This window comes from Halichoeres trimaculatus, unplaced genomic scaffold (genome assembly GCF_033239565.1).
Source record: "Halichoeres trimaculatus isolate MK-OKI-2021-1 unplaced genomic scaffold, fHalTri1.1 fHalTri1_scaffold_3, whole genome shotgun sequence".
In the NCBI taxonomy this organism is placed as follows: domain Eukaryota; kingdom Metazoa; phylum Chordata; class Actinopteri; order Labriformes; family Labridae; genus Halichoeres; species Halichoeres trimaculatus.
Genome location: NW_027437181.1, coordinates 26,486,601 through 26,513,025, shown reverse-complemented (window position 1 = coordinate 26,513,025; position 26,425 = coordinate 26,486,601). Strand labels below are relative to the sequence as shown.

Here is a 26,425-nt window from a genome sequence, read left to right as displayed (position 1 = left end):
CTAAGTAACTGCTCTCAGGATTTTTCCCCAATATCCTCCCACTTTTTACTATATGTCAGACAGTTCTCAGCCCAATTTATGTAGTTTCAGCAATGTCCTTAGAGGTTTAATTTACTTGATGCAAGCCAATTATTTGATCCTTCTGAAAATAATTCACATCTTTTCCACAGAATGTATCTCTGAATATGGTTGTTTAAGAAATGAGAAGCTTCTTACTGTGTCAGACAGGGTCAAATAACTTTTTGCCAGTTGAAACATAATCACCCATATCATAATTATCCGATTGGAGGCTCTTACCTACTTGCTTAGTTAAATCCAGGTTGTGACTTTTCTTTTGGGCAGGCACAGGCACACATACAGATTGATATCTTTAAGTCCTGTACACAGCGGAGTAGAAAAGAATGGACCCTGCGGCAAAACATATACAACATATAAAAGTAGTAGAATGAACCTATCTGTAATGTAAAGAATGCATCAGTCTGACCGACGCATTATTTCAATATAGAGATGCCAAGAGCACGAGAGATGTCAAGGGTGTATGGTGTACGCGTTGCCGACGTCATGACGCATAGTGCGTCTACTACGGATGTAAACACTACTGGGTTCACGTGGAGGGAAACTGCAGCTATGGCAGCTCAGGTGGAGCGTTTTGTGAGCCCGGGTAAAGGTAACGGGGTGCGGGCGAAAGCCAGGATCAGAGGAGGAGAGCTGGTGTATTCAGCCGAGCCGCTGGCGAGCTGTGTGTCCAACAAACAGGCCAGAGAGGTCTGCCACCACTGCTTTACGCGGTAAGACAAACTGTCCAATGACTTATCGGCATCCTGCTTTAACACAAAAAACGCTGAGTAGTTTCGTTTTCTTGGTAGACTAGAGTTAGGGTCGGTGACTTGAGGCTACAGAACATGTTTATGATTCATGTCAGCTCTTTCAGTAGCTTAGCAGAGCAGCCCAAACACGTCGTTTGGTCTGTTTACCTCTCCTTTTCTGCCAAGTTGTGTTTGTATGCCAGAATAGAAGCTGAATATGAAACAGTCTCTGCTCATTCTGACTTCCCGTGTGTTTCCCTGCAGCCAAAGTTAATCATACATTTTGAGCTTTATCAAATATACGTTGATAGATTCATTTCAGCAGCTGGTCTGCAGGCCACTAGGTGGCAGTATTGTTCCATTGTGTTTTCAGCATTAGAGAGACCAATGCAGTTCTAATTATCATCTCGTTAACCTAATATCATTATTATATCACTATTGCCTTGGTAATATTTAAACTTGTTTTTTTTTTTTTTTTTTTTTTTAGAAAAAACAAACAAACATATTTTAATGTGAATTCATCAGTTTGATTCTTATTTAATTTATGATAATCTATATAATTTTTGTAAAATTATTTATTTCAGTTAAATTTCTTTGACTATGGAAATCATTCCATTATGCTTACAAATTATCATTTAAAAGTTAAGGCAATTATGCTATGAAGCTAACAATATGTCATAGTCACAGAGGCCTAACAGTGCAGTTCTTGCAGACCTTCCTGTAGAAGTTTCTGAACCACAGTCAGTAATGTAAGGCATATTTCACTTTATTTAGTAACACTTCATTAAGTTAGAAAAATGTACAGCTGTACTACTGTAGACTTTGTAGAGGTTTATATCCCTTTTCACTGAGTATTAGTGTAAAAAGTTTAGGTGCAAGGCATTGGTTTTTTTGTATAGGATTAATTTTTTATGAATATGCACTAGAATTCAATTTTTGTAAGCTTGAATATGCAGGAATGTTTAATTCCTTCCTTATTAAGGCCATGTCTTGAAGATGTGCTCTGTGTGATTAGAAATCATTAAGAACCTTTCCCTCCAAAGTTTTAACATGACGTAAACTAAATAATTTTCATTCCCTCATTATAAACCTGAGGTCATGTAGTATATGAGGGTGCAGTAAATTAGAAGGGGGTTAAATGCAGGGTCAACAGGTTCCTGAAAACTTTTGCTTTTTACAGCAAGTGACTCACCAGATTTCATATCTTGGGGAGAAATCCTGTGTAGAGGTATCACAGTACTGCTGCTTACTGCTGGAGGCATGCTACTTTTCTACATTTGCAGTATCAGTGCAGGTGGTTTGTAGGGAGATAAAATAATGTAAAACAATAGATAAACTGTTTGATATTTAATAACACCTGCAAAAAAGTCACATGTACTTATTATTTGAATGATCTAGAGATTATTGTATGGATGTGCATTCTAACAGCATGATCTTCTGGGAGATATTCCTTCAGAAGTATGTGACGGTTGTGGAGGGGGCTATCCAACACATCAGTCTAAAATGTCTCTTATTGGCTCAGCTGTCTTAGGTAGACTTCTGTAGATCATGATGACTGTCTTCTTTTTCCATATTTATCAAACCAATAAGTGAGTCGTCTTGCCCTAAAGGTGTGCATGTGTCATCCTGGCCAGACCACTTACTTTAGGGAGGAATTGTCAATTTGTTTTTTACTGGCACAAGTGCTTAATGACCTGTTCTTGCTGATCATGTCCTGCACTATAATCTGTTACCTGACTAAGAGTTTGTCATTTTCCTTACACAGCAATCTTAAATCACATGTCAGATATGTACATGAGATGCCTCTCAAAATTTGTATCCCACCCTGAGGCAAGAATCTCTGAGACACTGTGGGTTCAGAGACAGACTGTGACACTGCTCCCCTGCCAAAGACACTCTGTGCTTAAACTCCTGCTACTGTGCCCCATCTATGAACCCTCACCTAAAGTCATCGACATCTTCCCTTCTTAATGTCTTCATATAAAATCAGAATAGACTGAGCCTGCTCAGCATTTGTACACAAGCCACTGAGCTTGGCGGGATGTTAATGGCTTAACTGTGCCATGCAGTGCACGGGTATGAGAACATCTGCATCGTTATATCGCTCCACTCATAATCAGATCTTTTTTCATCACCTGACTAAAGACATTTCTGAATCTGGCAGAGAAACTCAGTGCAGCCCTTATTGGCTTTGATAGGCATATTTGTCCTGTTTGGTCTCATTTACTGTGAGATTTGTCCAGCTGGATGCTTCATGGCCACATGGCTGCTTTCTCTACTGCAGCCAAAGCCACTTCATCAAGGGTAACACATGTATGTGGGTAAAGCAAGATCTGCAAAAAGAGACAAGCTACTGTATGAAGGAATAAGAGCAAACTTCTGGTGAAGGCAAGGTGAATGAAAGGTAAATCACTGTGGGCTGTGTATAATATGGACATGAGGCTGTACAGCAAATGGAAGATGAATAATGAGAGCAGTTAATGCAGGTAGCCTCTGGGAGAATTCATAAAGATGAAGCTCATGGCTGGTTATTACTTTCAGAGTATGGGAGTATGACGAGTTCAGCAGCACCTCTGTGCTCTCCTTTGAGTATGAAATTGACATTCTTAGTCTTGATAGTCTTTTTATCTTGGACTCAGGCCGTGGGCTCTGAAGTAAAAGGTACTCAGCAGGTAGACGTGTTCTGATCTGGACTTTCAAACGTTAGAATAACTAAAGGCGGTGGATGTTTAATGAGGTGAGATCAGTTATTATATCAAAGCAGAGAGAGGGAAAGTTAGGGCTGCATGTCAAATAATAATAATTATTATTTTTTTAAATATTTTATTTATAGATTTTCAATGTTTAGACCAAGAACAAGAACAAGAAAAAAAGAGGCAGGTAAATAAAGCAAGTATACATGTATACATAAACATACCTACACATGAACTCAAGAGAAAAAACAACAACAACTAAAAAAACAAACAAAATAATGATAATAAAAAATAAAAATAATTAATAACCCTGCTCTAACAGTATATAACTTTACATTATACATTGCTAATAGAGAGAGGGCACATCATATAAGCCAGCATACATACATACATAGTTACATCAAATTTTCCTTAAAAGGTAAGACATGTCAAATTAGATTGGCAGGGTGTTCGTTTAAACATGCTTCATTCTTTCACCTTCCTCGTTTTTGACTTAGATATAGCAAATTGTTCATCATTTTAATAAAAATGATAAACATGATCAATATTTGAGATGCTTTTCATCGTGCTGAATCTGTTTGGCTCTCTCTGTGTGTTTGTACTGTCCTGGTATAGCTCACCTCATGCATTTATTGCCTGTATGTGTTCAGATGTCATTTGAGGGTTGGTGCATATACAGTATGATGGAGCAGACTGTGTGCTGGGTAAACAAACACATATTTTTTTGCACAGCACAGTGTGTTGAATTGTAAATACAGTCCAGCGTTCTAGCTTCAATGACCCCAGCATCGCTCATTTGTATTGCATCAGCGTGTCAGTGTGCAAACAGCAGGCCTCTGCTGCCTCAGCACAGCATCCCAGCTCAGCGGACTGCTCATGCAGCTCTGAGGGAGATCCGCTGATACTTATCTTCAACCGTCCAAACATCTTTAAAAAAGATGCTTCATCCTCGCCTGCTTCGTGGACAGCAGGAGTAGAGTGTTGCTATGCAGCACTTACTTCTACATGTTTCTGTTTTTCCTTTCTCACTTTACAGTCAGAGAAGTCATTTTGTGTGGCTAAAGAGAAGCCAACAAAACCCCTGCAGGGATGTAATGTGAAGAAATGCTGCTGCATGAAGAACCAGCAGGGCGGGGTTGTTTATTTTGTGTAATCTGAATTCATCCCTTCAGCTGATTCCCTCACAGGCTGTCAGCTGTTTAGAAACACAGAGAATGGATGAGAGAGGCTGTTCATGGGTTTACTCATTTTTAGCAGGAGGTGTTTCTGTTATTAGTAGCTTAAAAAGCCCCAAAACATTTGTCAATGAATAAATGTATTTGTCACGATAACTCAAACACATGTTAATGTAACTTTTTTGCAGACTATGACCTTAACATTTGCATCAAACAGTCCGCTTCCTTTTCAATTAACATTGTACACAGCTCTCATATTTGTTTCACTCAGGACCACCCCTGTCAAAGAAAAAAAACATTTAATAAGTTATATTTGGTGGTATGGCTCTGTTCTGGGAGCTCCCTGCCTTCCCTCTGCCTATGTGAAATACCGAAGCCTGAGAGAAGCCTGAGAACACCTCTCCTCTCTTTTACGTGAAAAGCATATGCAGGGAGAGCAGCAGCAAAGACCCTTAGGGGTATAGAACAGAGTGAGGATCAGTGACAAAACACATGGCACTGGTCAAATCAGACACAGAGTGAAAGGAGGTGCTGAGGTGGAGCAAGAGGAATTTAAGTCTGATGATGTTGATGGTTTTTTAGCGCTCTGAATCATCGTACACTTTTATTCCATAGACTGTAGAGATGTGAAAAAATATTGATACAACATATTGCGATACTTTGACCTGTGATAGAATATCAATATTTCAACTCTTGACATCAATATTTTTGTAAAGATAAAAATTTATATTCTAGGTGAGTTGGAAGTACAATACGTCTTCTGCACCTCAACTCCTGTAGATGGCACAGAAGAGCTACTCCACTGTATGTTGCCCACAAACTGTATAATTAATATAATTTCAAAGTATATTTAAAATATTTTATTCTTAAACTTGATGATTATGGATGTGAATTGAAAACCGGTTTCTGTTGAGAATTGATAAGAAATGTTTCAGTCCATCGATATCGTTAGCCTTTCTGCTTAATGATTCCCTTATCAATTCTTTACATTGTGCTGGAGCCGCCGATCCTTACCTCAACTAGTCTGCGGCAGCTATCTTAGCTTAGCAGTTAGATAATGTTTCCCAAGAAAACTCTGATTCAGGATTTTCAGCTTGAATTTTTACTGAAGAACTGACTTCATAAAGAAATGTACATTACTCTCTCTCAGGAGATTCATATTCAGTACATTCAAAATGGTATAAATCACCTTATTTACCAAAATAACAAAATAGCGCCAGCTTGATGCTAACGTATATAGGAAACTGCATTGATATGCTAGCAGTTAGCATACATCATTATGACTTCAGCTTTAGAATAGATTTTCAACTTTCATCACAGAAACATATCACATCAACTCTTTGTAAAAATACTGAGAATTTCTAATATCAAAAGCTAACAGGCAACTGAAAGGCCCATGGCTGACTTCATAACTACAGAAAGCTTCCAAACAACTTAAACCATTGCTATAACCACTTTGAGACACTAGATGGCCTACTCAAATTATTAATATATTACAACACAGTACATCAACGTCATGTTGTGTGCAATTTTTACCTGTTTCTGTATAATTATGCCCAGAAATATCCAGACTTAGGGACCAATTACATTTTATTCACTTACAGTATAAACTCAATTAAATGTTTTTGACACAGAAAACCTGTGAAGCTACTTTTTGTACCAAGAAAATTCACAACAGGAATTGATAAGGGAATCGATAAAGAATCAGATCAATAAGCAGAATCGATTAGGACATCGGTATTGACAAAATCTTATCAATTCACATCCCTATTGATGATGTGGGTTTTGATGCTGTAAACATCAGTGTTCTCTCTCTATTCCTGGGTCAGTTAGTTTAAAATCACTTTAAATTTTACAGTGTAGTACGCTGATAAAATAGTAATCATAGTCATGTTTTAAGCAGTATTAGTTTTCTTTATGAGTAACAGTGGTTTCACCAAGTGACATTTATCAGTTTCACCAACTGACCACATCCTTCACCCAAAATATTTTTTTGCAGCATTAGTTTAATCTCACAGTAGTTAAAGGGTCAAACTTGATGCACTTTATGTTTTCAAGTTAAGTGTATGAAACACTGCATCTTACTTTCATTATTCAGACACAATAAAATAGAAAAAATGTTTCCAATCAAATAGTTAGCTGTGTAGAATATCACAATATATCAAAATATTGTGATAACGTGATGTTATCGTATCATGACCCAAGTATCGTGATGTTAATGGTATCATGAGCCTGTTGTTAATACTCAGCCCTAATAGACTGGTCTGTTAACTATGTGCACATGCCCCTCTATCTGCCTTGACACAGACACACAGTTTAGTGGTACATGCTACAAGCTTCAAACTATAGCTTGACATACAATAACAAAAAGCACTTTCATGCTCACAGAAGATAAAGTTATAAACAGAAATCAATTAGTAATACATTAGAAGTAGTGTGCCTCCACTGAATTCCAATTTTCACGTGCCTGAGGGATGTTGGTGTGTGTGTGTTTGTGTGTGATCGTGTGGTTCGTCATGTATTTTTTACATCGAGTAAGTGTCAGGAATACATCTGCTCAGCTGCTGGCCGACACTCATCAAACTGAGTGTGTTTCCTGTCTTTTATTGATTTGATACCTCCGTGAGATCTGTGCTGTTACAGTACATGTTGAACATACAGAGAGCACACACACAAACAAACAACACACACCTGCATGCAGCCCGAAGCAAAGAGTGGTCTCATAGACGAGCAAAGTTTCCTCCTCTGTTTTCCACTGAAACACAATTAGTCTCACAGCAGGGCTTTTCAGAATGTGCGTGTGTGTAATTTTTTTTGCTTGTATCTTATTGCAATAACAACAGAGAGGTGTTCTCTGTGTGTGTGTGTGTGTGTGTGTGTGTGTGTGTGTGTATGTGTGTGTGTGTGTGTGTGTGTGTGTGTGTGTGTGTGTGTGTGTGTGTGTGTGTGTGTGTGTGTGTGTGTGCATGTGTGTGTGCGTGTGTGTGTGTGTCTTAATGATTGAAATAAAGAGGTGGGAAGGGGGGAGGCATCAAAGTTGAAGTTAATTACATGCCTTGAAGGTTGAATGTAAGTAATGAGAGATAAAGGGAGGTGTCAAACACACACACACACACACACACACACACACACACACACACACACACACACACACACACACACACACACACACACACACACACAAAGCAGGGTTTAGTTACCAGGGATCAACAAACAAACAGGGATTAGAGGTTTCATAGTCAACAGCCATAGTGAACAGCCGTATGAGTGAAGCTAAGACAGTTCAAAAGTTTAAAGAGAGAAAGTGTGTTTTAAAATCTGAGTATATTTTGTCACTTTGTGAAATATGATAATGCCAGGTTTTGAAAAACCTGTATTTCCCAGTTATTACTTGAAAATCTCTTTCACGTCCTCTGACTGATCTTGTATTGCTGAGCTCTGTTTGATGTTATCACCTGTAGATATTTTTTATTGGATATCTGTTGTTTTTGAAGCTGTATATCAAACACGTGGATGAATTCTTATCACTCTAATGCTGTTTTCCAGCATAGGTACACACTGCTGTTTCCACCAGTCAGACAAAGCATTACCTCTCATACTTCCCCAATGCTGTGACACAATGCACAAAACACGCTTGTGCTCAGCATGATATTAGTAGTACCTGGGGACCACTGATTATTTGTAATACTAGTGAAAGATGTTTGTAATTTTTCTTTAAGCTTACCTTTCTTATTTTAGGGCACACAGAATATAGATCTTTCCAAAATGGCATCTTATTTAATAGTAGTAGTGTCTTAATTCAAGAAACCAAACAAGTACAGTTTCCTTAGTCCATAGGCATCTATTTTTCTCTTTTAATATCTTGAACTAAATAATTTCTTGACTTGTTTGTTGAATGTGACGCATATTGAATCTAATAAAACTATATTTATTTAAAAAAAGACGTAAACTCTTGCTTACAGTTTTTCCATTTTTGTGTCCTTAACTACAATACTACACAGTTGTGGGATTCATTGTGAAAGTTCAAAGGTGGAGTGCAGTTATGTTATGGCATTGTGGTCAAATCTCAATCCGATAGAGTCTTTAAAGTCTGGGTAAAATATTGCTAAAAGATCCAAGTTTAGTTCTGGAGCTAGAGTTCAGAAGAAAATCAGTGATTAACTCAGTAAAGAAACAGTCTGTTCTGAAAAGGTTGGTAAACAAACTGAGACTGAACCTCCTCAGTCACTGTGACAGCTGAAGAGCTGCTGCTGACTGTGACAGGAAGGACGGGAGGTACCAGAGAGAGGAGACACACTGTCTCTGTTGGACAGAGAACACATCAAACACACACACACACACACACACACACACACACACACACACACACACACACACACACACACACACACACACACACACACACACACACAAACAGCTTTGATGGGTTTTTCCTCTGGTTTTGACAGACCAAAGTAGAACTTAGAGATGTGTTTCTCTTTGCTGTCAGGTTGTGTGTGTGTGTGTTTGTGTGAGTGTTTGTGCGTGTGTTTGTGTGTTGGTGTGTGTGTTTGTGTGTATTTGAGATGTTAGATAACGGGTGCAAGGCAACATTTCCTCTGTCAGTCGAAGCCTTTAAATTTGACACCAATCTCTCACTCTGCGTCTCTTTGGACCACACAGCATCACTCATGCACACACATGCACACATGTGCACACACGTGCACACACACACTGCTAAAACGAGCAATCAACAAAAACAAAACGTCTCTAACTTTTGTCTTATTTATTGTGAGATTTGTTTGATACAAAGTTAGATAAACCAATTACCAGGGGGCCTTCATTACTCAAACAAACTGAGAGTTTTGACAAGACGTGTTTGAAGCATCCTGTTCTAATTTCATCTGCGTTCAAATCCTGAGCACTTGTGCAAAAAAAAAACCCAAACTAAAAACAGGGCAAATGTAGAGAAGCAAACAATGATCTGAACAGTAACTGTTGGACCTGTAATGTTAAGCATGTTTCATTTCATGTGTCAGACTGGGCACTAACGTTACCCAACTGCAATAATACTAAACAATAACAAAAATCTAACAATGTCATTTCCTCTAACACTGATGTTAAAAAAGGAGTTGTTACACATGGGCATGGGTACCTTTCATATTTGAAACAACAATCCATAAAAGTGCTTGATGGTACCAATTTTCAGTACTTTGATGTGTGTCTATGTGCTAATAAATATTAATTTGTTAAATAATACAATCTCAAAGTTTTTTTTATTTTAACATATATATTTCTGAACATATAAACTTGCATTGCTGTGTTCATGTCCAGATTGGAAACTCACCTACTCTTTCATTCCCTCACAGTCACAAAGATGCATTTAGGTCCTAAACATGGTACCGTTTGACTTCACGTGAACCCAAACAGATGGAATTCGGTACCTCTAAAAGTACCTAATTTGGTACCCATCCCTAATTATTTAGGAGATGAGCCAGAGTGGGGGATAAAACAGAATTCATGAAGGCTTTACCCCCTACATTTAACCCCTTGGATTGTAGGTGAGGAAGGTTGTTTTAATTTTCATTTGCTCAAAAGAATCAACTAGCCTTTTATTTATGTTAGGGTATCTGTTATACTACTCACAAGACTTCGTAAAGTTTGGCTCAGCTAGTTGTCATTTTCCACTTGTGTTGGTCTTCAAATTTTGTGGATCCTAAATCCAAGGGGACCTTAAAGGGGACCTAATTTTCCTCTTTAGCTGTTTGCTTTGTCACTCAGTAAAATCCTACTTTATCTTGTACTGTCGTACATGAAAACCCAAATTTACATGACAACATGTCACCTCAAAACACAAAAAAAAAAACGTAGAGAACAAAAAAATCTGCCTTTACATGGAAATGCTGAGTGACTAAAATTGCTTTAGTCAGCTGGCCAGACCTGTAGTTGGTGCTTTAACTGTCTTGTCCAGAGGCGGGTTTAGAAAGATCTCCACCAGTAGAGTAGAGTTTAGGGATGCACCAATCTGATCCTGGTATTGGGTATCAGTGCCAATCCAGCTCCTCAAAGATGTATCAGGTGTAGGTGGGGAAGTCTATAATTTGGACTACAAGGTATAAAATTTTACAATCAAATAGTCATTTCTGTAAATTCTGAAGAATCTTTTTAACCAAACTGCTGTTAAATATTTAAACACTTATAGTTTTAATAAATATTAACTCCAATAATTCCATATGGACACATTTTTGGCTTTTAATTAAAACCAGTATCCCACAGTAGAGCATGCAGGTTATTGTTTTATTATTGAACACTGGTATCGGATAAGGATTGGTATTGGTCAATACCCAAAGCCCAGGTTTTGGTATCGGGACATAAAAAGCTGGATCGGTGCATCCCTAGTAGAGTTGGGCTGATTCGATGTTACTTAAAGCTTGTGGATCAGAGCCTTCATGGTTTTTATCTTTTTTAAATGGAGCAGATCTATTACTGAACGTTCCAGTGGCAGCTGAGATGCAAACTGAGCTTCCTCTAGTCCTTGTTTATAAAATAAAGTCAGTAGCCAAATTGCCCACTGAAACAGCTATGCTGTAGCTGTCGTCCTAAAACAAACAGCAACTTTTCACTTTTTTCAGATTTAGTGATCTGACAACCTCACTGATGAGAGTGTGGTCTGATTTAAGATATTTCATCACTAATCATATGTCTTAGTATAGTGTTAAGTGTGTGGTGCCAGTAGGGATATTTTACTGATTCCAGCCAAGTTGAAGTCTCCCCATCCTGGGATCGCAGACATCAGATGTTTAATATTCATAATTCCAGATTGGACTGCCTCTAACATTACACCTTAACAAACAATAAGAGAAGCAGACCAGGAGTAGTCACCAACCAGATGTTGTATACTTTTACTGCTGGCTGTGAAGGTAAATACAACTGTGCCCAAACCAAGTTGAGTTTCAAAAAAATGACCAGCACGTGTGTACTGTCTCTTCAGCCAGGACTTCACCATACTTGTTTTCTCACTTTAATGTCTTTATGCTGTGAAACAGAACACATGCCAGGACAGCCAGAGAACACCAGAGAACATCCTCTCTATTTGTTTGTCTTCTGAAGTCACGTTTGATCACTTGAGTTTCTGTGGGGTTTTGTGTCACCAGGGCAATTGAAATTGAACTGACAAAGTGATTTGCATTTGCGGGTCACATCAGGCCTCTTTTTGTGAGCTCTTCACTGGATCTGCATATCCTCATTATCATTGACAAACACGCAGGCACACCGCTCTGTGTTTGATTACAAATCATTTCTCACTCTGTTCTTTGTCTTTATATTCTGTATCTTTGTCAAACATTCAGCCCTTGTCTCTTAACATATGCACCCTCTCTTCTCACGTTTTATCTCTCGCTTATGCACACACCCTCTTTCCACCTTTCTCTCACCTACACACTCACACTGATGAGTGTGTGTGGAGACAGTGTTATATGAAGCATGCAGATTGCTACTTTAGATGCAACCAGACGAGCCAACAGAGAGAGGAGCCGGAGCAGATGAGAGGAGGGAAGGAGTTCAAAAGGCAAGTCAGCACTCCTCCTCCTCCTTTCACTTCTCCCCTCCTCTCAATTTATCCTCCCATCTGCTGCTTCTGACACCGATATCTTCCTCCATTTCCCACCTTGTACTCCGTGTTCTCTTCCACCAGCTCCTTATCACTTATCATTCAGACACTTATTTTTTTCCCATCGGCCCTGCCTTTTCTTCCTGCCTTATTCTAAATGTAGATTAGTTTCTGTGCACCTGCTTCTCCCCTCTCCCTCTGTCTTGTTCTCCATATCCCTGCAGCCTCCCCTGCCTCCTGCAGGTAGATACCCAGGTGTCTCAAAACATCTTGGTGTTGGGAAAACACACACAAACTCCCACATGCACGCTCACAGCTAGAAAATTTGCAAACCAAGTGATTTGCTCAGCCTCAAACTAGTAACACGTCTCCCCATGTGTAAAGGAGTTAATATTCATCCTGCAGAATCATGAACTGCTCAAAATGGTCTATTTGAAAAAGTTTCATGAGGTTTTATCAAAGACTTCCTGAAATGATGATTGCACTGGCATGTCCAAAGAGGTTCATGACACATTTGAGATGCTGGCCTCAAACACCGTAGTCTGCCCATAGCTCTGCTGTGAAAAGGGCATTTAAATATCAAACTAAATTTATATTGATCTACAACAAATGAACTAAGATTGCTGGGAAACATTTGCCATAATCTACAGAAACAACTCAGCCCAGGCACACTGATGATGACTTTTAGATCTTTACTGATTTAAAAATCATAGAAACCAAAGAGACTTAGGATCTATTGCTGACATGACAACTCTTGGACTGCACACACTAAATAACTCTATAAGTACGCTACAGCACACATGCTTGTGGAAATGATCCCAAAGGCATGAGATCTCACAGGTGCTAATGTGGTAAAAACATGACTTCAGAAGATAAACAAACACGGGAGGTAATGGACCTATGGCTAAGCCCCGCCCCTCTCCATTCACTTGGATAAACAATTAACATTCAGTGGCAGATGCCATAGTAGGTGTCACAGTAGAAATTTCACAGGAGGCCATTGATTATTTTTGGACACAGAAAGATTGCATATCAACTGGAAGTCACAAAGGTCCAAACTAAGCATTGGAGTAAAATATTTCAATTATTTTATTGTTTTGAAGGTTGAAAAAAAAGCCTCAGTTATGAGCCAAAACTTACAGATACCACTAGGCCTGAGCAATAAAACGATAAATATCCTGAAATAACTTTTCCTCGATAGAAATATAAGACGTGGTCGATAGAATTTCAATACAATTTGTTCATGTTTTGACAGGTATTTGAGTAGCCCAGGGGTGGCCAACCTGTGACTCACGAGCCGCATGTGGCTCTTTGCCTTTCAGTGTGTGGCTCTTCGATCCATTCATAGAAATATATATATAAAGCTATGAGTAGCAGTGTGCCGATCAGTCTAAAATATTTAAATGATGCCAATGTTGGGATCAGTGTTGATCAATGTTTGGGTGTACAGGTTGATGCTTAAGTTTCAGTTTCTCTTCTCTAGTATGAAATTTAAACACACTAACAAACACAATAAATCTCGTTTTGAAGATTAGAAATGTTTTGATTTTCATTTTATGTCATTTCCTTTATGTGAGAGAGGAAGTGTGTTTGTAAGACCATGTGTGTGATGTGGCTCTTTGTAGTACCACAATATTTTTGGTGGCTCTTGGTCTCTGACTGGTTGGCCACCCCTAGATTAGCCAATCATATCCAGGAGGAGGAGATGCAAAAATAATCATTTAGCACTCGCAGAGTGATTTATCAAACCTGTAACTATTAGCGGTCTCAGTTTTTGTGTCTGTGTGTAGCACGTTTGAAAGGCAGCCAAAAAATTGCATGGTGTTACACACAAAGAGGTGCAATAAAAGACGAGAGAGAGAATCTTCCATTTGCTTACATATCTGGGCTCTCAGAAATAGTGGAGACATATCTTCTATCCAACAACGCCATTTCTGAGCTTTGATTTTTTTAAATGGGGCTTTGTGTTTTTGCCGGCTACGCTGGTCTCCACCAGTGCGTAATAAACTTTCATCTCATGAGAGCGCAGAAGATGAACCTCCCTCTTCATCCGCCACCAGCTCAGTTGAAGGATCACTGCCACTGAATGATCTCTGGACTGTTGCCAGGGCATCAATGTCAGCCCGGACACAGCACCCACCAGCTGCTACGTGTGCCCAACAATAACCCGAGTGTCACAGCAGAGGGTGCATGCTAGATTTGACGCAGCTCTCACCTCCTGTGCAGTAGCCTGTGACCCTGCCCTCCATTTCTCTAATGGATCAGAGAAAACAGAACACAATAGCTCAATGCAGCTATAGTCTTTAAAGGTAGGATCTGCAGGAATTTATGTTTCTTCTCAGTAAACACAACATTTAAACTGGGCTCCTCCTCCTTGGCTCTGTGCTAGCAGCAGCAAACACCCACAGCCTCTGACTGTGACTACGTGAACACACTCACTAGCCCAGCAACCACCTGCAGCATCGCGTTTTTACATGGGAGAGACTTGAGAGCTGCGCACCTGACTTGGCGTGTTAGCACAAGCTAATCACGGGTGTTTGAGATATACCTGGTCAGCAGAAAGCCAACTCGTGGCGCTCTTCGTCCCAAGCTGCTCTCCAAGTGCCAGAAAGGGAGTGAAAGTTGAGCCAAGCTTCACCCTCGTTAAGTGAAAAGCGTCCACTATTATAGCTGCTCTAATTGGCTTCTACTTGCTATGTTCAACACGCAAAGTCACTTTTACACTGAGATTTGCTGATAACCAACGTTTACTCTCTGCCCAGAAACATCCTGAAACAACCAAAATATCAACATACAGAGACAATTTTAGCTTTTGAATGATGAGTGTTAAAGTTTGTTGGTTACTAGGCGCCGCCCTGTTCGATATGGCTGCCTTTTGCAGCAGCTCTCTCTTCTTTGTCTATTTCTTGTAATTTTTTTTGTCTCTTTTTTGTAATCTTTGTATTTGGAGTGGATCATTACTTTGTATGGCTCATTTGTTGGTCATGGACACCAAACTTTTTTGTGGCTTCAGTGATATTTTTATTACTTATTCTCCTGTGTCTGTCTGGAGATCCTACATGTAACCATGCCTGCATTGTTTACATGTGAACTCAGCTGTTTGCAGCCTGTAGCATGTCAATGCTAACTGGTGTAAGGCCTGATGTTTCCCACAAGGTGAGGAGAAGGAGGTGAGGAAGACGTGCTGGTTCTCAGGTGTGAGCTAAGAAGTGACAACAACGATCTGTCCGTCCATCCATCGTTATTGGGAACGTAAGATCTATCTCCAAGAAGATGGACGAGCTAGCTGTGCTAACCCAGCAACAGAGGGAATACCAGAGGGCAGAGTTGCATCATGCCATTCACATGTGACTTCAATTTTGTTGTCTTTGTTACTAGTCTATTCTATTCTATTCTATTCTATTCTATTCTATTCTATTCTATTCTATTCTATTCTATTCACTAAAGAAATGGCCTCTCTGCACTCTTGAGTAGAGCTTGAAAGAGTGAAAAATGTTTTAAAAAGGTGGATCCTCCCTGTAGGTCACATCATGTGTGATTGCACATGTCCTCCCATCATCATGATGATGATCGAGCCATAAGGAGACGTGTCCCACCTGGGGCCCCTCGGGTGTCGATGAATCATCCTCTAAACAACCATTAAGAGCACAGCAAGAGCTGCAAGACGGAAAACTGCACAGCTGGCATCTCCTACACACACACACACACACACACACACACACACACACACACACACACACACACACACACTCACACACCGACACACACACAGTGTTACTTTACATGCCAGTCACCAACTGAAGCCATGTGTTGACGTGTTGTTGAAGCTGCGCTGTGGATGTCTGCAGCGTACTGAGTGGATTAGCTCTGTTTTCACTGTATGACTGTGGCTAAGCTGAAACTCTAGATGGCACTAGTGTCCCTTCAGGAAGTGGGGCTCATTGGTTGAACACTCATGCCTACATCCTTATATTTACACTGAAACACACAGCAGCAGAAGCAGAACTGGGGAGAAGAATGTTCTGGGTGAGAAAGCTTATCAGCCAAGCAGTTTTAAAGGAACCGCTTTCACGTTGTGTCTAATATCAGCAGACAGTGTAAGCAACTGGAACCAGGAGTGACTCCAGCAGACAGAGCTAAGGAAGGGGACATGTTTGTCTAGCTTTTTGACTTTGACTCATCAGGAATCTTGAGATTGATGTATCCTAATATGCCTTAGTGATCACCAGCACCACATACTGTTTCCTGTTATATGGGAGTGACTTGTGTCTTGCTGTGCTGGCCAGTCAGCCTGGAAATAAGAAAACCCACTCAGGCACAACCAGACAGCTCCTGAACACAGAACAAACACTCTCTTATGACTGCAGCATAGTAAACACTCACAGAAAATAAATAACCACACACACACACACACACACACACACACACACACACACACACACACACACACACACACACACACACACAAACGCACGTGCTGAGGTAAGCCTAATTAGACACCCAATAGCTAGATTTTTCAAATTTGACTGTGCACACATACCTCTGCTCGTGCATATCAATTAGTGTTTCAGTCCCATCCTCCGCTGCCTGGTGACAGGTTTATTGTCCCTTTATTTGTTTTGTTGCATTTCTTCCTGATTTCATTTCTTCTGTTTTTTGTCACATCATTTGCATACCTGTACGTGACTTTCATCTTTTAGTAATGATCATCTAATTGTTGAGATAATGTTTTTCTATCAGACAGTTTTATCAACTTCTGAATAGCCTTAAAACCAAGACTCAAAACACATTTAGCTGTCAGTCTAGAGGAGAAAACCAGGGGAACAGTCTGATCAGTATACTCAGTATGGGCATGAATGCTTGAGTTGTTTTATTTGCCAGCATTATTACATAATCAATATTTACTGAAATTAAATTATCTCAACCCATGTCTAAAAGCCCATTTATACTCCCCCTATGTACAAAAGTGTATTGGTCCTTTTCAAATAATGTTACCATCACTGCTCACATACTTCCATATGTCTATGTATATTCACGTTGGTATTGCTGTTTATCCAATACATCCACCAGAGGGGGCAGCCCAGAGTCAAAAGTTTATGACAGCAACAAACCCAGGCCCCGTTTACACAACGTTTCATCTGAAAATGCTAAAATGCAGTGAAAAAAATCTGTGATTACAGGGAAACAACAAAAAATGCTGTAGTAAGCATGCCATGCCTGTACTTGGTGCTATAACTGTCTTGTCCAGAAGCCGCTTTTAGTAGATCTCCACCGAAGAAGAGTTGAATCGATCATTTGGTGTATTGGCGAATACTAAGTGCAAAGGTGGAGCAACAGATGCTCATTTTGTTGAGCGAAATTGTAACAACGGTCCTGTTGCAAGAAGCGGATTGTGATGTCAGCGTTTCCACTAAAAACACTGGCTAACTGTTAATATGGCAACAGTCGCAGCAGCATATTGGTAGTGGCAAAGGCTTTGCTATAGGGCGCCTGTCGGTCACATGACCCTGAGCTGTGCCTCTGATTAGGCGAGCTTGCGATCTCAATATCCTCTGAACGGCAGAGTTAGAAAAAAATTCACCCCCATACAGTGTGTGCCGATAGTATAATTAGCAACTCAGACAGGAGGCGTTTTGAACCATGCTGTAAATAGGTTAATTTTTGCTTTGATAGCATTTTTTTGGCTTTGTGTGTATGTCACTTCGGGTACTTCTGGAGCCAACCTCAAGCGGACACTCGAGAAACAGCAGATGTCAGCACTTCCGCATTGTCTCATATTCTTACACTGGAAGTTGCCACTTGGGTAAAACACTGTTTCTGTGTAAACACGAGGCCGAAACGCAACAATACTTTTGCGTTTCAGCCTAAAACCATTGTCGTGTAAATGGCCCCTCAAAAACTTACATGCTGACTGTGGAGGAGGTATTGCTATTGTACCTCTTGCATAAAAGACAAAGCAGAGGCAGCGTTGTAGGGGGCGGTGGTTGGTGAGGCCGTTAAATACATGGCAAAGGTTCTGCCGTTGTTATTTCTAGAGCTATGTTTCAGGTAGTAACAGCAACACTGCCCCCAAAGTTTTCTGTAGTACTGCTAGGTATAAATCGTAACAGAAGGCCCCATCCGTATTAAATGTTAAGCAGTAATGGGCCTTAAAAGCAATTACCTTGTTGTGTTGTGATTCATTGAAATATCTTGTATAAATGTTTAAAAGCATGATTATTCTACTAAGAATTTAGTTTTATTGCTTTCAGTCACACCAAGTGGTATAAATATATGTTTATTAAGCTGCATTTCCACCAAGCAGTCCAGTTTGGATTGTCTTGGTAGGGCGCACTTTTGCGGCATTTCCACTGACTTATCCTGGGACAGATCCCCAAATAAACAAGATGAGCCTTCCCACTTTTTGGCACCCTTTTGTATGGGTGCCGGACTGAACCGATCTTGGAAGGTGGAGCAACAGCACTGCAGACCGTTAATTGGTCGGAAGAATCGTCACTCTCCGTGCGACAGCGGCTGTATTTCTCCTGGCGGCACACAGGCTTCTCTGAAACTAAGTTTGATTGCACTTTGAATTAAAGAGCTACATGCTTATCACAGAGAGGACAAAATGCTGGACATCTTCCATCGTTGCTCTTTGTTTACTGTGTCGCGTTTTTCTTCTTCGCTGGATACATTAGCGGGGTACACTGTGTCGCACTGCTATGGCGTCACTCTACATGCCGCTGTCAGCATCCAGCTTGTATGCCATTTACCACGAGGGGGCATGGTCGGCTTTGGAAACACGAACAAAACCCGAGCTTAGCCGAGAACCCGCACCAGACCGTACTGATCTGAACCAGACTGCTTGGTGGAAACAGGGCTTTAGGTTTCATGTCTGACTTTTCACGAGACATCAAAGTGAAACAGGTTTAAAAGATTGTAGAAGATCTCTCTTCTTGTTTTCTTGCAGTTACAGCACGCAGCATGTATCTGTTGTATAACCTTTGTGTTGGGATGTATTGATTTGTTACTGGTCCCCAGTGTGGACGAGGAAATAAGAATGGTAGATAGATGGCTTGACAGCAAGAATAACCCCGTAACTCTCTGTTATGAGGAGACCAGTGAGGAGAAAAGAGATCAAAGTAAGAGAGGGGTTATGACATTAAGATGAAGAGGAGTGTCTGCAGAGAGAGGGAAGAGAGGATGTCAGGTTGGTGTTTTAATTCAGCTCTCTGAATGTTTCTAATGAAACCCAATGAATGTTATTCATGAGTTTCCCTGCTGTGTCTGGAGTCCTGCCGTGGACCTGTCGTCCAGAAGACCGTCACTTCACACAACATCTAACACGGGCAACAGCAGGGGTGGAGGGAGAGGACTGATCAGGAAGTGAAAGAGAGTAAAAAAAAAAGAGGAGAGACGGGAATACAACAAAAGATACTGAGACTGAAGTGGCTTATGGGAAAATCTCTTCTATTTGTTGCTCCTGTCTTTGTGTGTGTTTCTTTTTTTTATCCTCAGTCTAATGTAATAATCCTTATCTATACTTAGATCACTGGTGCGTTACATCAGTGTGTGTATGTGTGTGTGTCATACTGTATCTACTGTATGTAGCAGTGTATGTTCTGTACTCTGGTTGATTATTGCCCAGAGGCCAGAGCAGGGCTGTTTCTGTGTGTTTGAATCAGGAACTAATGTGTGTGAAATGTACAGAAAATGCGTGGGAGTTACTTTCTTCCTGAGCCAGAGAATCCTCAGGAGCAAACAGGACGCTGAACTTCTGAACTGCAAGATGCTACTATAAAAATATCATGTTGTGCTATTATTGCGAGCATATATTGTGCTGTTATTGTATTGTGTTGTGAGTTGTTGTTGCAGGGCTGACTCTTTAGGTTTGAGATGGCTCAACCATTACATTCAAAGTAAGAAATACTTTTACCAAAAACATAGCATATATGGGACACATTTCTGGTATCCTTTACAGAAAGCAAAGAGCGGATATATTTGTTTTTCATGAGCACTGTGTGACCCTTACAGAGTGAAAATATTCAATTACGTTCACTCCAGATATAAACCCCCGGTCCTGCTTGAATACCTGAATCATGTGAGTGCTGTTGCTATCTATACTGTGACACACTTATTTATACATTGTGTGTGTGTGTGTGTGTGTGTGTGTGTGTGTGTGTGTGTGTGTGTGTGTGTGTGTGTGTGTGTGTGTGTGTGTGTGTGTGTGTGTGTGTGTGTGTGTGTGTGTGACTGGATACATTGTAAACGCTGAGAGCTTATCAGCCTGGAGGCGGTCACCATAACAACAGTAGCTGAGGCGCATCTGTGCGTTTATGTGGTTTAGTAAGCGTATAGTATTGGACTGTGATTTTGTCAGTTTGCTTTTTTCAGTTTATCTTTTTCTCTCACTCTTAAATTCCTCTTTAGAAATCTTTATGGAAGTGAAAAACTGCAAATAGGGCTGCATGAGCACACATATCAGTCATACTGAAATCCATGTATTTCATATACTCTCAGTTTAAGGCAAAGCTTTGTTCTTTTAAACTGCAGGCTGTTGAAAATGTCGCTCAGTGTTTCTGAATACGATGTCAAATGTGTTTTTTGTCGGCAAACCAAATAAAGTCTTTTAACTGGGGCAGTTACAGGGTGGCCAGAAAGATAGACCCATTCTATATCTCTATTTTGTTTGTTTCACTTTTGTCCTACAAAACTTAAAATTTTGGATAGTTTCTCTTAAAAAGCAGAGCTTTTGATGTACCTGAGTTTATGTGTTTACTCCTAATGATTGTGGAGTATGGCATCGAAGGGTAAACACGACCAGATTGTTGCCTTGAGGGAGGCTGGACTGACAACAATGCAAATCATGAAAAAGGTGAATGTTTGTCGTAAGACTGTCTACAATGTCATGAAACGATACGAGGAGACTGGCAATACCACCAGCAAACCAATCCCTGGAAGAAAACGTTCAGTCCGGACCAAAAGGGTTGTTGAGATGGTGAGGAAGAGAATCCATCAATCCAATGGACTTTGAGATCTGGTCTATCCTGGAGAGGGAGGTCTCAAGAGTATCTCACAGCAGTGTCACCGCTTTGAAGACAGCTCTGATGAAGTCATGGTCAAAACTTGATGCAGAGACAGTGCAGCGCTCATGCCAGACAGTCAGGTCGACTCCAGGCGATGATAAAGGCAAAGGATGGCCATATTGAGATGTAAATCTTTTTGGTGACAGAGGATAAAGTAGAGAAACTGTGTTCATGGTTTGTTATGTTTGTCTTCAAGCATTTGGATAGTGCGAAAAAAATGATGGGTAAATCTTTCTGGCCCACCCTGTAAAACAAAGAAATAACATGTAGAAGCTGGACTCTATGAAACAGGCTGAAATGAAGACTGATGCCTCGATATGATCCACGAGACAAACACCTGAAACCACTGAGGAGGAATGTTGGATGAGACAAAAGCAACACACATCAGCTTTTTATTTTGCAGTTTTTTCACTGTTTATATTCACAGTATACACAATGACTGTCAAAGAATGGAAGATATGATTCAAGGTCGCTGATGCACAGGACAAAATCACTGAACAGAGAAAAGGTACCGAACAAAAAATAACCCCAACAGGAGCATTACAGTAACAGATTTTTGTCCCTTTTCTACCAATGACTTTATTTTTTATCTACACCATTCATGTAAATATGCCAAAGTTGAATTTCATCTGTGGCCCCTGGTGGGTTTTAGAAGAATTCATAGCAAAAGAAGGAGATGAATAAAGACAGATAGAAACAACACATTATGATAGCTTAAAATGAAACACAATACACAAAACATGCAAAAACTGCATTTGGAGTGATATTTCTGTAAGGTAGCGTCTGACATCTTTCTGTTTTTAGTGCTCAGAGGCTTTTATTCACTAAATACATCACTGGCACACACAACCACAGCAGGGATCCTTTTTCTGCATCATTAAGTTTCAGTGCTGTTAATGGAAACTGCAGCTTTACAAAGAATTTGAAGAAATAAACCCACAATTATCAGATTCATATCTGTTAGAAAAATATAATTGGAGTAAGAAATCCACTTTGAATCTTTTGAAATTTTGATTTGCATCGTCCTGCTTGTAGCAGCAGATTAATGAGCTCACATTAAACTAAACATTTTAATACATGGTTCTCTTAAAAGATTAGCTTACTCATTTTTCATAATTCACAGTTAGACATAATTCCACCTGTGCGTTATTGCGCACGATCGACACACTTCAGCTCAACTCCCTCCTCAGTCAGGCTGAAGTCTGCAGCTTCTCTCAGAGTTCAAACACATTTTTAAAGGTCCCATATCATGCTCTTTTTCTGCAGTTTAATATGGATCATTGATGTCTTTATGTAGTGGTAGTAACATGTTTTGGTCCAAAAAGCCAAATTTACTGTGACATTACAGGCTAAAACAACAGGCTAACCGCAGCTAAAGTTAGCATCCTGAGGCTAACACAGAGACAGGGGGGACACTGAGGAAAAGCTCTTACATCTGCTCCACAGCACACAGCATTTAAAATACTCACATTTCCAGGGTCCCAGGTTTGTTGGTGGATGGTTGGTAATGCGCCTGGATTCAGTCTATTCGCTAGTCCACTGTTCTAGTTGTTGGAAAAGCAGTCGGCCGTGAAGTGACTAGCACACACATGCACGGTTTTACTGAGTGTAGCTGGCACATTTCCTTGATAAATGAACTCTAGCCACTTCGTCTTGTCTTCTTCTGAGATGGGAAGCTTGAGCATGGAACTATGTGGCTGTTCACAGCCAAAAACAAAGCAGTGATGGCTCTTCAACTTTGGCATTCTCCTCCCTGCTGCTGGAGGGATTTCTCTAGCAGCGGGGAGGGGAGTAGGCGGAGAGGGGGTTTGGGGGTATCTGCTTTAGTGGGCCAATCAGGTCAGACTTGCTCTTGATTGGTCAAAAAAGGGAATCGCTTACGTCGACAAATCTCCAAAATCCAAACAGCTTGTTTTAGGTCAGGATTTTACATTCACAAGCACTGCTGAGTACAGGTTTTGTCCTTAAATATCACATTTTGTGGGCTGGGAGGAAAGCCAAAGACCCACAAATTTCACTAAAAGACTGAATAAAGTGATTTTTGCATAATATGGGACCTTTAAGAACTCTGCTGTATTTTACTTTGTCCCATCCACGCTGCTGAATCACTGCAGTGAGTTTTTGCAGACTAGTTTTTTTTTTTTACCTGCTCTAACACCACTTTTTCCAGCTGCCAAACAATGCAGCGTCATTTCTTTCTTCCCCTGTTGCTATGGCGTTGTTGTTCTCCAGCACAGAGAAGTTACCTTTTTTCCATGATGCGTCTCTCCATGTCGTCAATTCTCAGGGTCTGGCCAGTTGAACCTTGGATATTTAGGGGCTTGTTTTGTAAATTACCATTGTTTTCAGCTGCCACATTTATCAACACCTGATCAGGCATACGCCATTATTGACCCTGGTACGCATGTTTCATAAATCACATGCGAACCTTGCCGTAAGCTGATGTTTTACACCCAGATCTGCTACAATTCTCACACAAGATTGACAAATGAGGGCCATTGTCCCTGGTGTCACTTTTTGTCAATCATATTAATTGCAGTGACAGCAACAAAGTAAACTACACAATTGGGGAATAAACAGATTTGAGCACACCCCAGAATTATGGCTCTTTGAAGCAAATCCAGTAACATTTGAATACATTATGATGCTAACAAACATTTCCCATGAAGTAACACAGCAGAGATGAAGTACAGAACTGGAAACGGTGTGGTGCCCCAGCCTGCCTCCATGAACGATTGATGGACTTCCTGCATCTGGCATCTCTTGATGTGCCTGAACTTTGTAGCTGGTGACTTACATTCTGTGTTCACATTGAGGCTGCACAGAACCAGTCTGTGTTTGGGTCTGGTCTGCTCCTATCTGCTGTTAATACGCGCTGTCTCATTGTGAAAGCATGTGTTTCTTGAAGTGTGGGTGGCTTCCTTGTTTCTGTGAAATCTCAGCATGACAAGAATAGCCGTGTTTTCATGAACTCCTGTCCCAGAGAGAGGCTATAAAAGTACCGTTGGGTTTAAGTTAGGAAAGGTCAGTGCAAATAAACCACAGGGGCAGGGAAGGAGAGCTGGTGAGAAAAGAAGACGGAGTGAGAGGAGAGCTATAAATTACACAGACTAAGAGGGTGAGGAGAACAGCGAAGAGGAGTGTGTTTTCAGATCTTTGTTGAAGCCTGTGGGAGTCGAGCTGGACACACACAGCTGATGGATGGTCAGAGGAAACACTTAACTGTTGTTGCTAACCTGAACAGGCCACAGCTATCCATCAGGACTACACTGTGTGTTTTAATTTTACATGTCAGCTTTTTCCTGAAAGGTTTCTATAATGTCATCTATAGCATTCATACGCCCTGTCTAATTCCTGTCCCACATGCAGTATCATAAGTACTGGGCTAATGTATTTAAAAGCATGTTCTCCATTACCTCATTTTCTGTTTGTCAAAGCTCATGACACCATCCACTGTCAGATTTCATCAGCAATATTCTGTATTCTTCTCTCCCTCATGGAAATACACTCATCCTGTCGAGAAATTCTCCACACGCTCTCTAAAAATTAAAGTAAGGTACATCTGGGTCACCAGTTGTAAAATCACATCTTGGTCTACATGATAGGGATTTTTAAATCAATGTGTAACAAGATGAAATCAAATTTTCTTGGCTCAGCATCTGGCAGATGTGCTTCACTGAAGCTAAAAAGTGATGTTGAAAAGGAGATAATCAAGCTCCATAGACAAGCTGTCCAACAGTCTGTCGCTTCACAGAAATGATCTGAGACTTGTGAAACTTATCGTAAAAAACATCCCTCTCATCAAGTGGTTCCAGGTGCAGACCACATAAAGCCAGTAAAGAAATGTTGTTTGAATTACTTTATTTCTTGCAACTTTTACAGATTTTGTGCAATATGACATGGTTGCGCATGAAAAGACTTGTTTTTAACAAGTTAAAAATAGCTATAAGACTTTGTAAAGTCAGGAGAGGTTTAAGAGCTTTAGTAAACTATTAACATAAAAGTGGAAATGTGATTAATGAATAGTACAGCTAATGTATAGATACCTCTTCACACTATTACCACACTTATTTCTGTGACAATGTTCAACATAGGTGCATCAGTACCATCCTGAACCAAGCAGCAATCTCTGGTCTAAATATCTGAAGCCAGATTTCATCAGCAATATTCTATTATTTTCTCTCCCTCATAAGATACATCTTAGGTGCACATAGGTGCATCAGTACCATCCTGAACCAAGCAGCAATCTCTGGTCTAAATATCAAAGCTGGAGTCTTAAAACTACAGTTCTTCTAGAGTTCAATCGAGGCCGGCTGCAGAAAAAAATCTTCTTGTGTCACTTTGGACCAAAGCGTCTGCTCAATGAAATTGATCACTGCAGCAAAATCATCCATTGTTTTTTTTTGTCCAATTCAAAAATGGTTTCTCCTTTGGCAGACACTCAACGGGGGTGAATTTCTTTTTATTATGTTATTTTCAAAGTTTCTAAACTTACTATTTTTGCCCACATAATGAAATTACAGACTTGACTGACCCATGGGCACACAGTAACTGTCTGAAGAGAGGAAAAATGCTCACCTCCTCGAACCATCCCAACCAGAACAAAACTAAGTTAAGTTCAGCGTTCCAAATGTGATCCAAAAAGGAGTCTACGTCCTAAATATGCTGTTCAAAGGTTGCTGGGGCTTCATTGCTCAGACTCTGACTCCCTGTCTTCTTTACACTTGCCCAATCTGCCCCAGTGCTTTCTGGAGGTCATAGTTTGATGAAGCCAACAGAAAAAAAATTAACTCCCTCAAAGTAAAGTTGGATTTCTGAGGTCTTTGAGCCTGGCATGCTGGAGATCCTGTCCATTAAAAATCAAAAACAGAATCAGCAACAATCCTTGCCCTCGCCTTTATAGAGACTAATCCACTGGGGACTGTGTTTGACTTTGTAGTGACGATACAGATAGACCTCTGCCAAGCTGAGATGCCGCGACATTAGATAGCGACTTCCCCTGAAGGCCAGCCTCTGGCAGGACAGGCACGCGCTGTGACTGGGACTGGGACTGGCAGGGACCTGTGCCTGCTGACCCCTGGCAGCACAAAGCAGCAGG

The 26,425-nt window shown here is 40.4% G+C and overlaps 1 protein-coding gene across 1 annotated transcript in view; it reads left to right on the top strand.

The window, feature by feature from the left end:
- The first annotated feature begins 569 nt into the window (after positions 1-569).
- Positions 570-26,425, top strand: part of smyd3 (SET and MYND domain containing 3) — a 111,511-nt gene continuing 85,655 nt past the window's right edge. Inside the window, exon 1 of the mRNA XM_074667204.1 lies at positions 570-788. Within this exon, the coding sequence (XP_074523305.1) occupies positions 628-788 (161 nt within the window). The 5' untranslated portion in view covers positions 570-627. The remainder of the gene's footprint in view (positions 789-26,425) is intronic.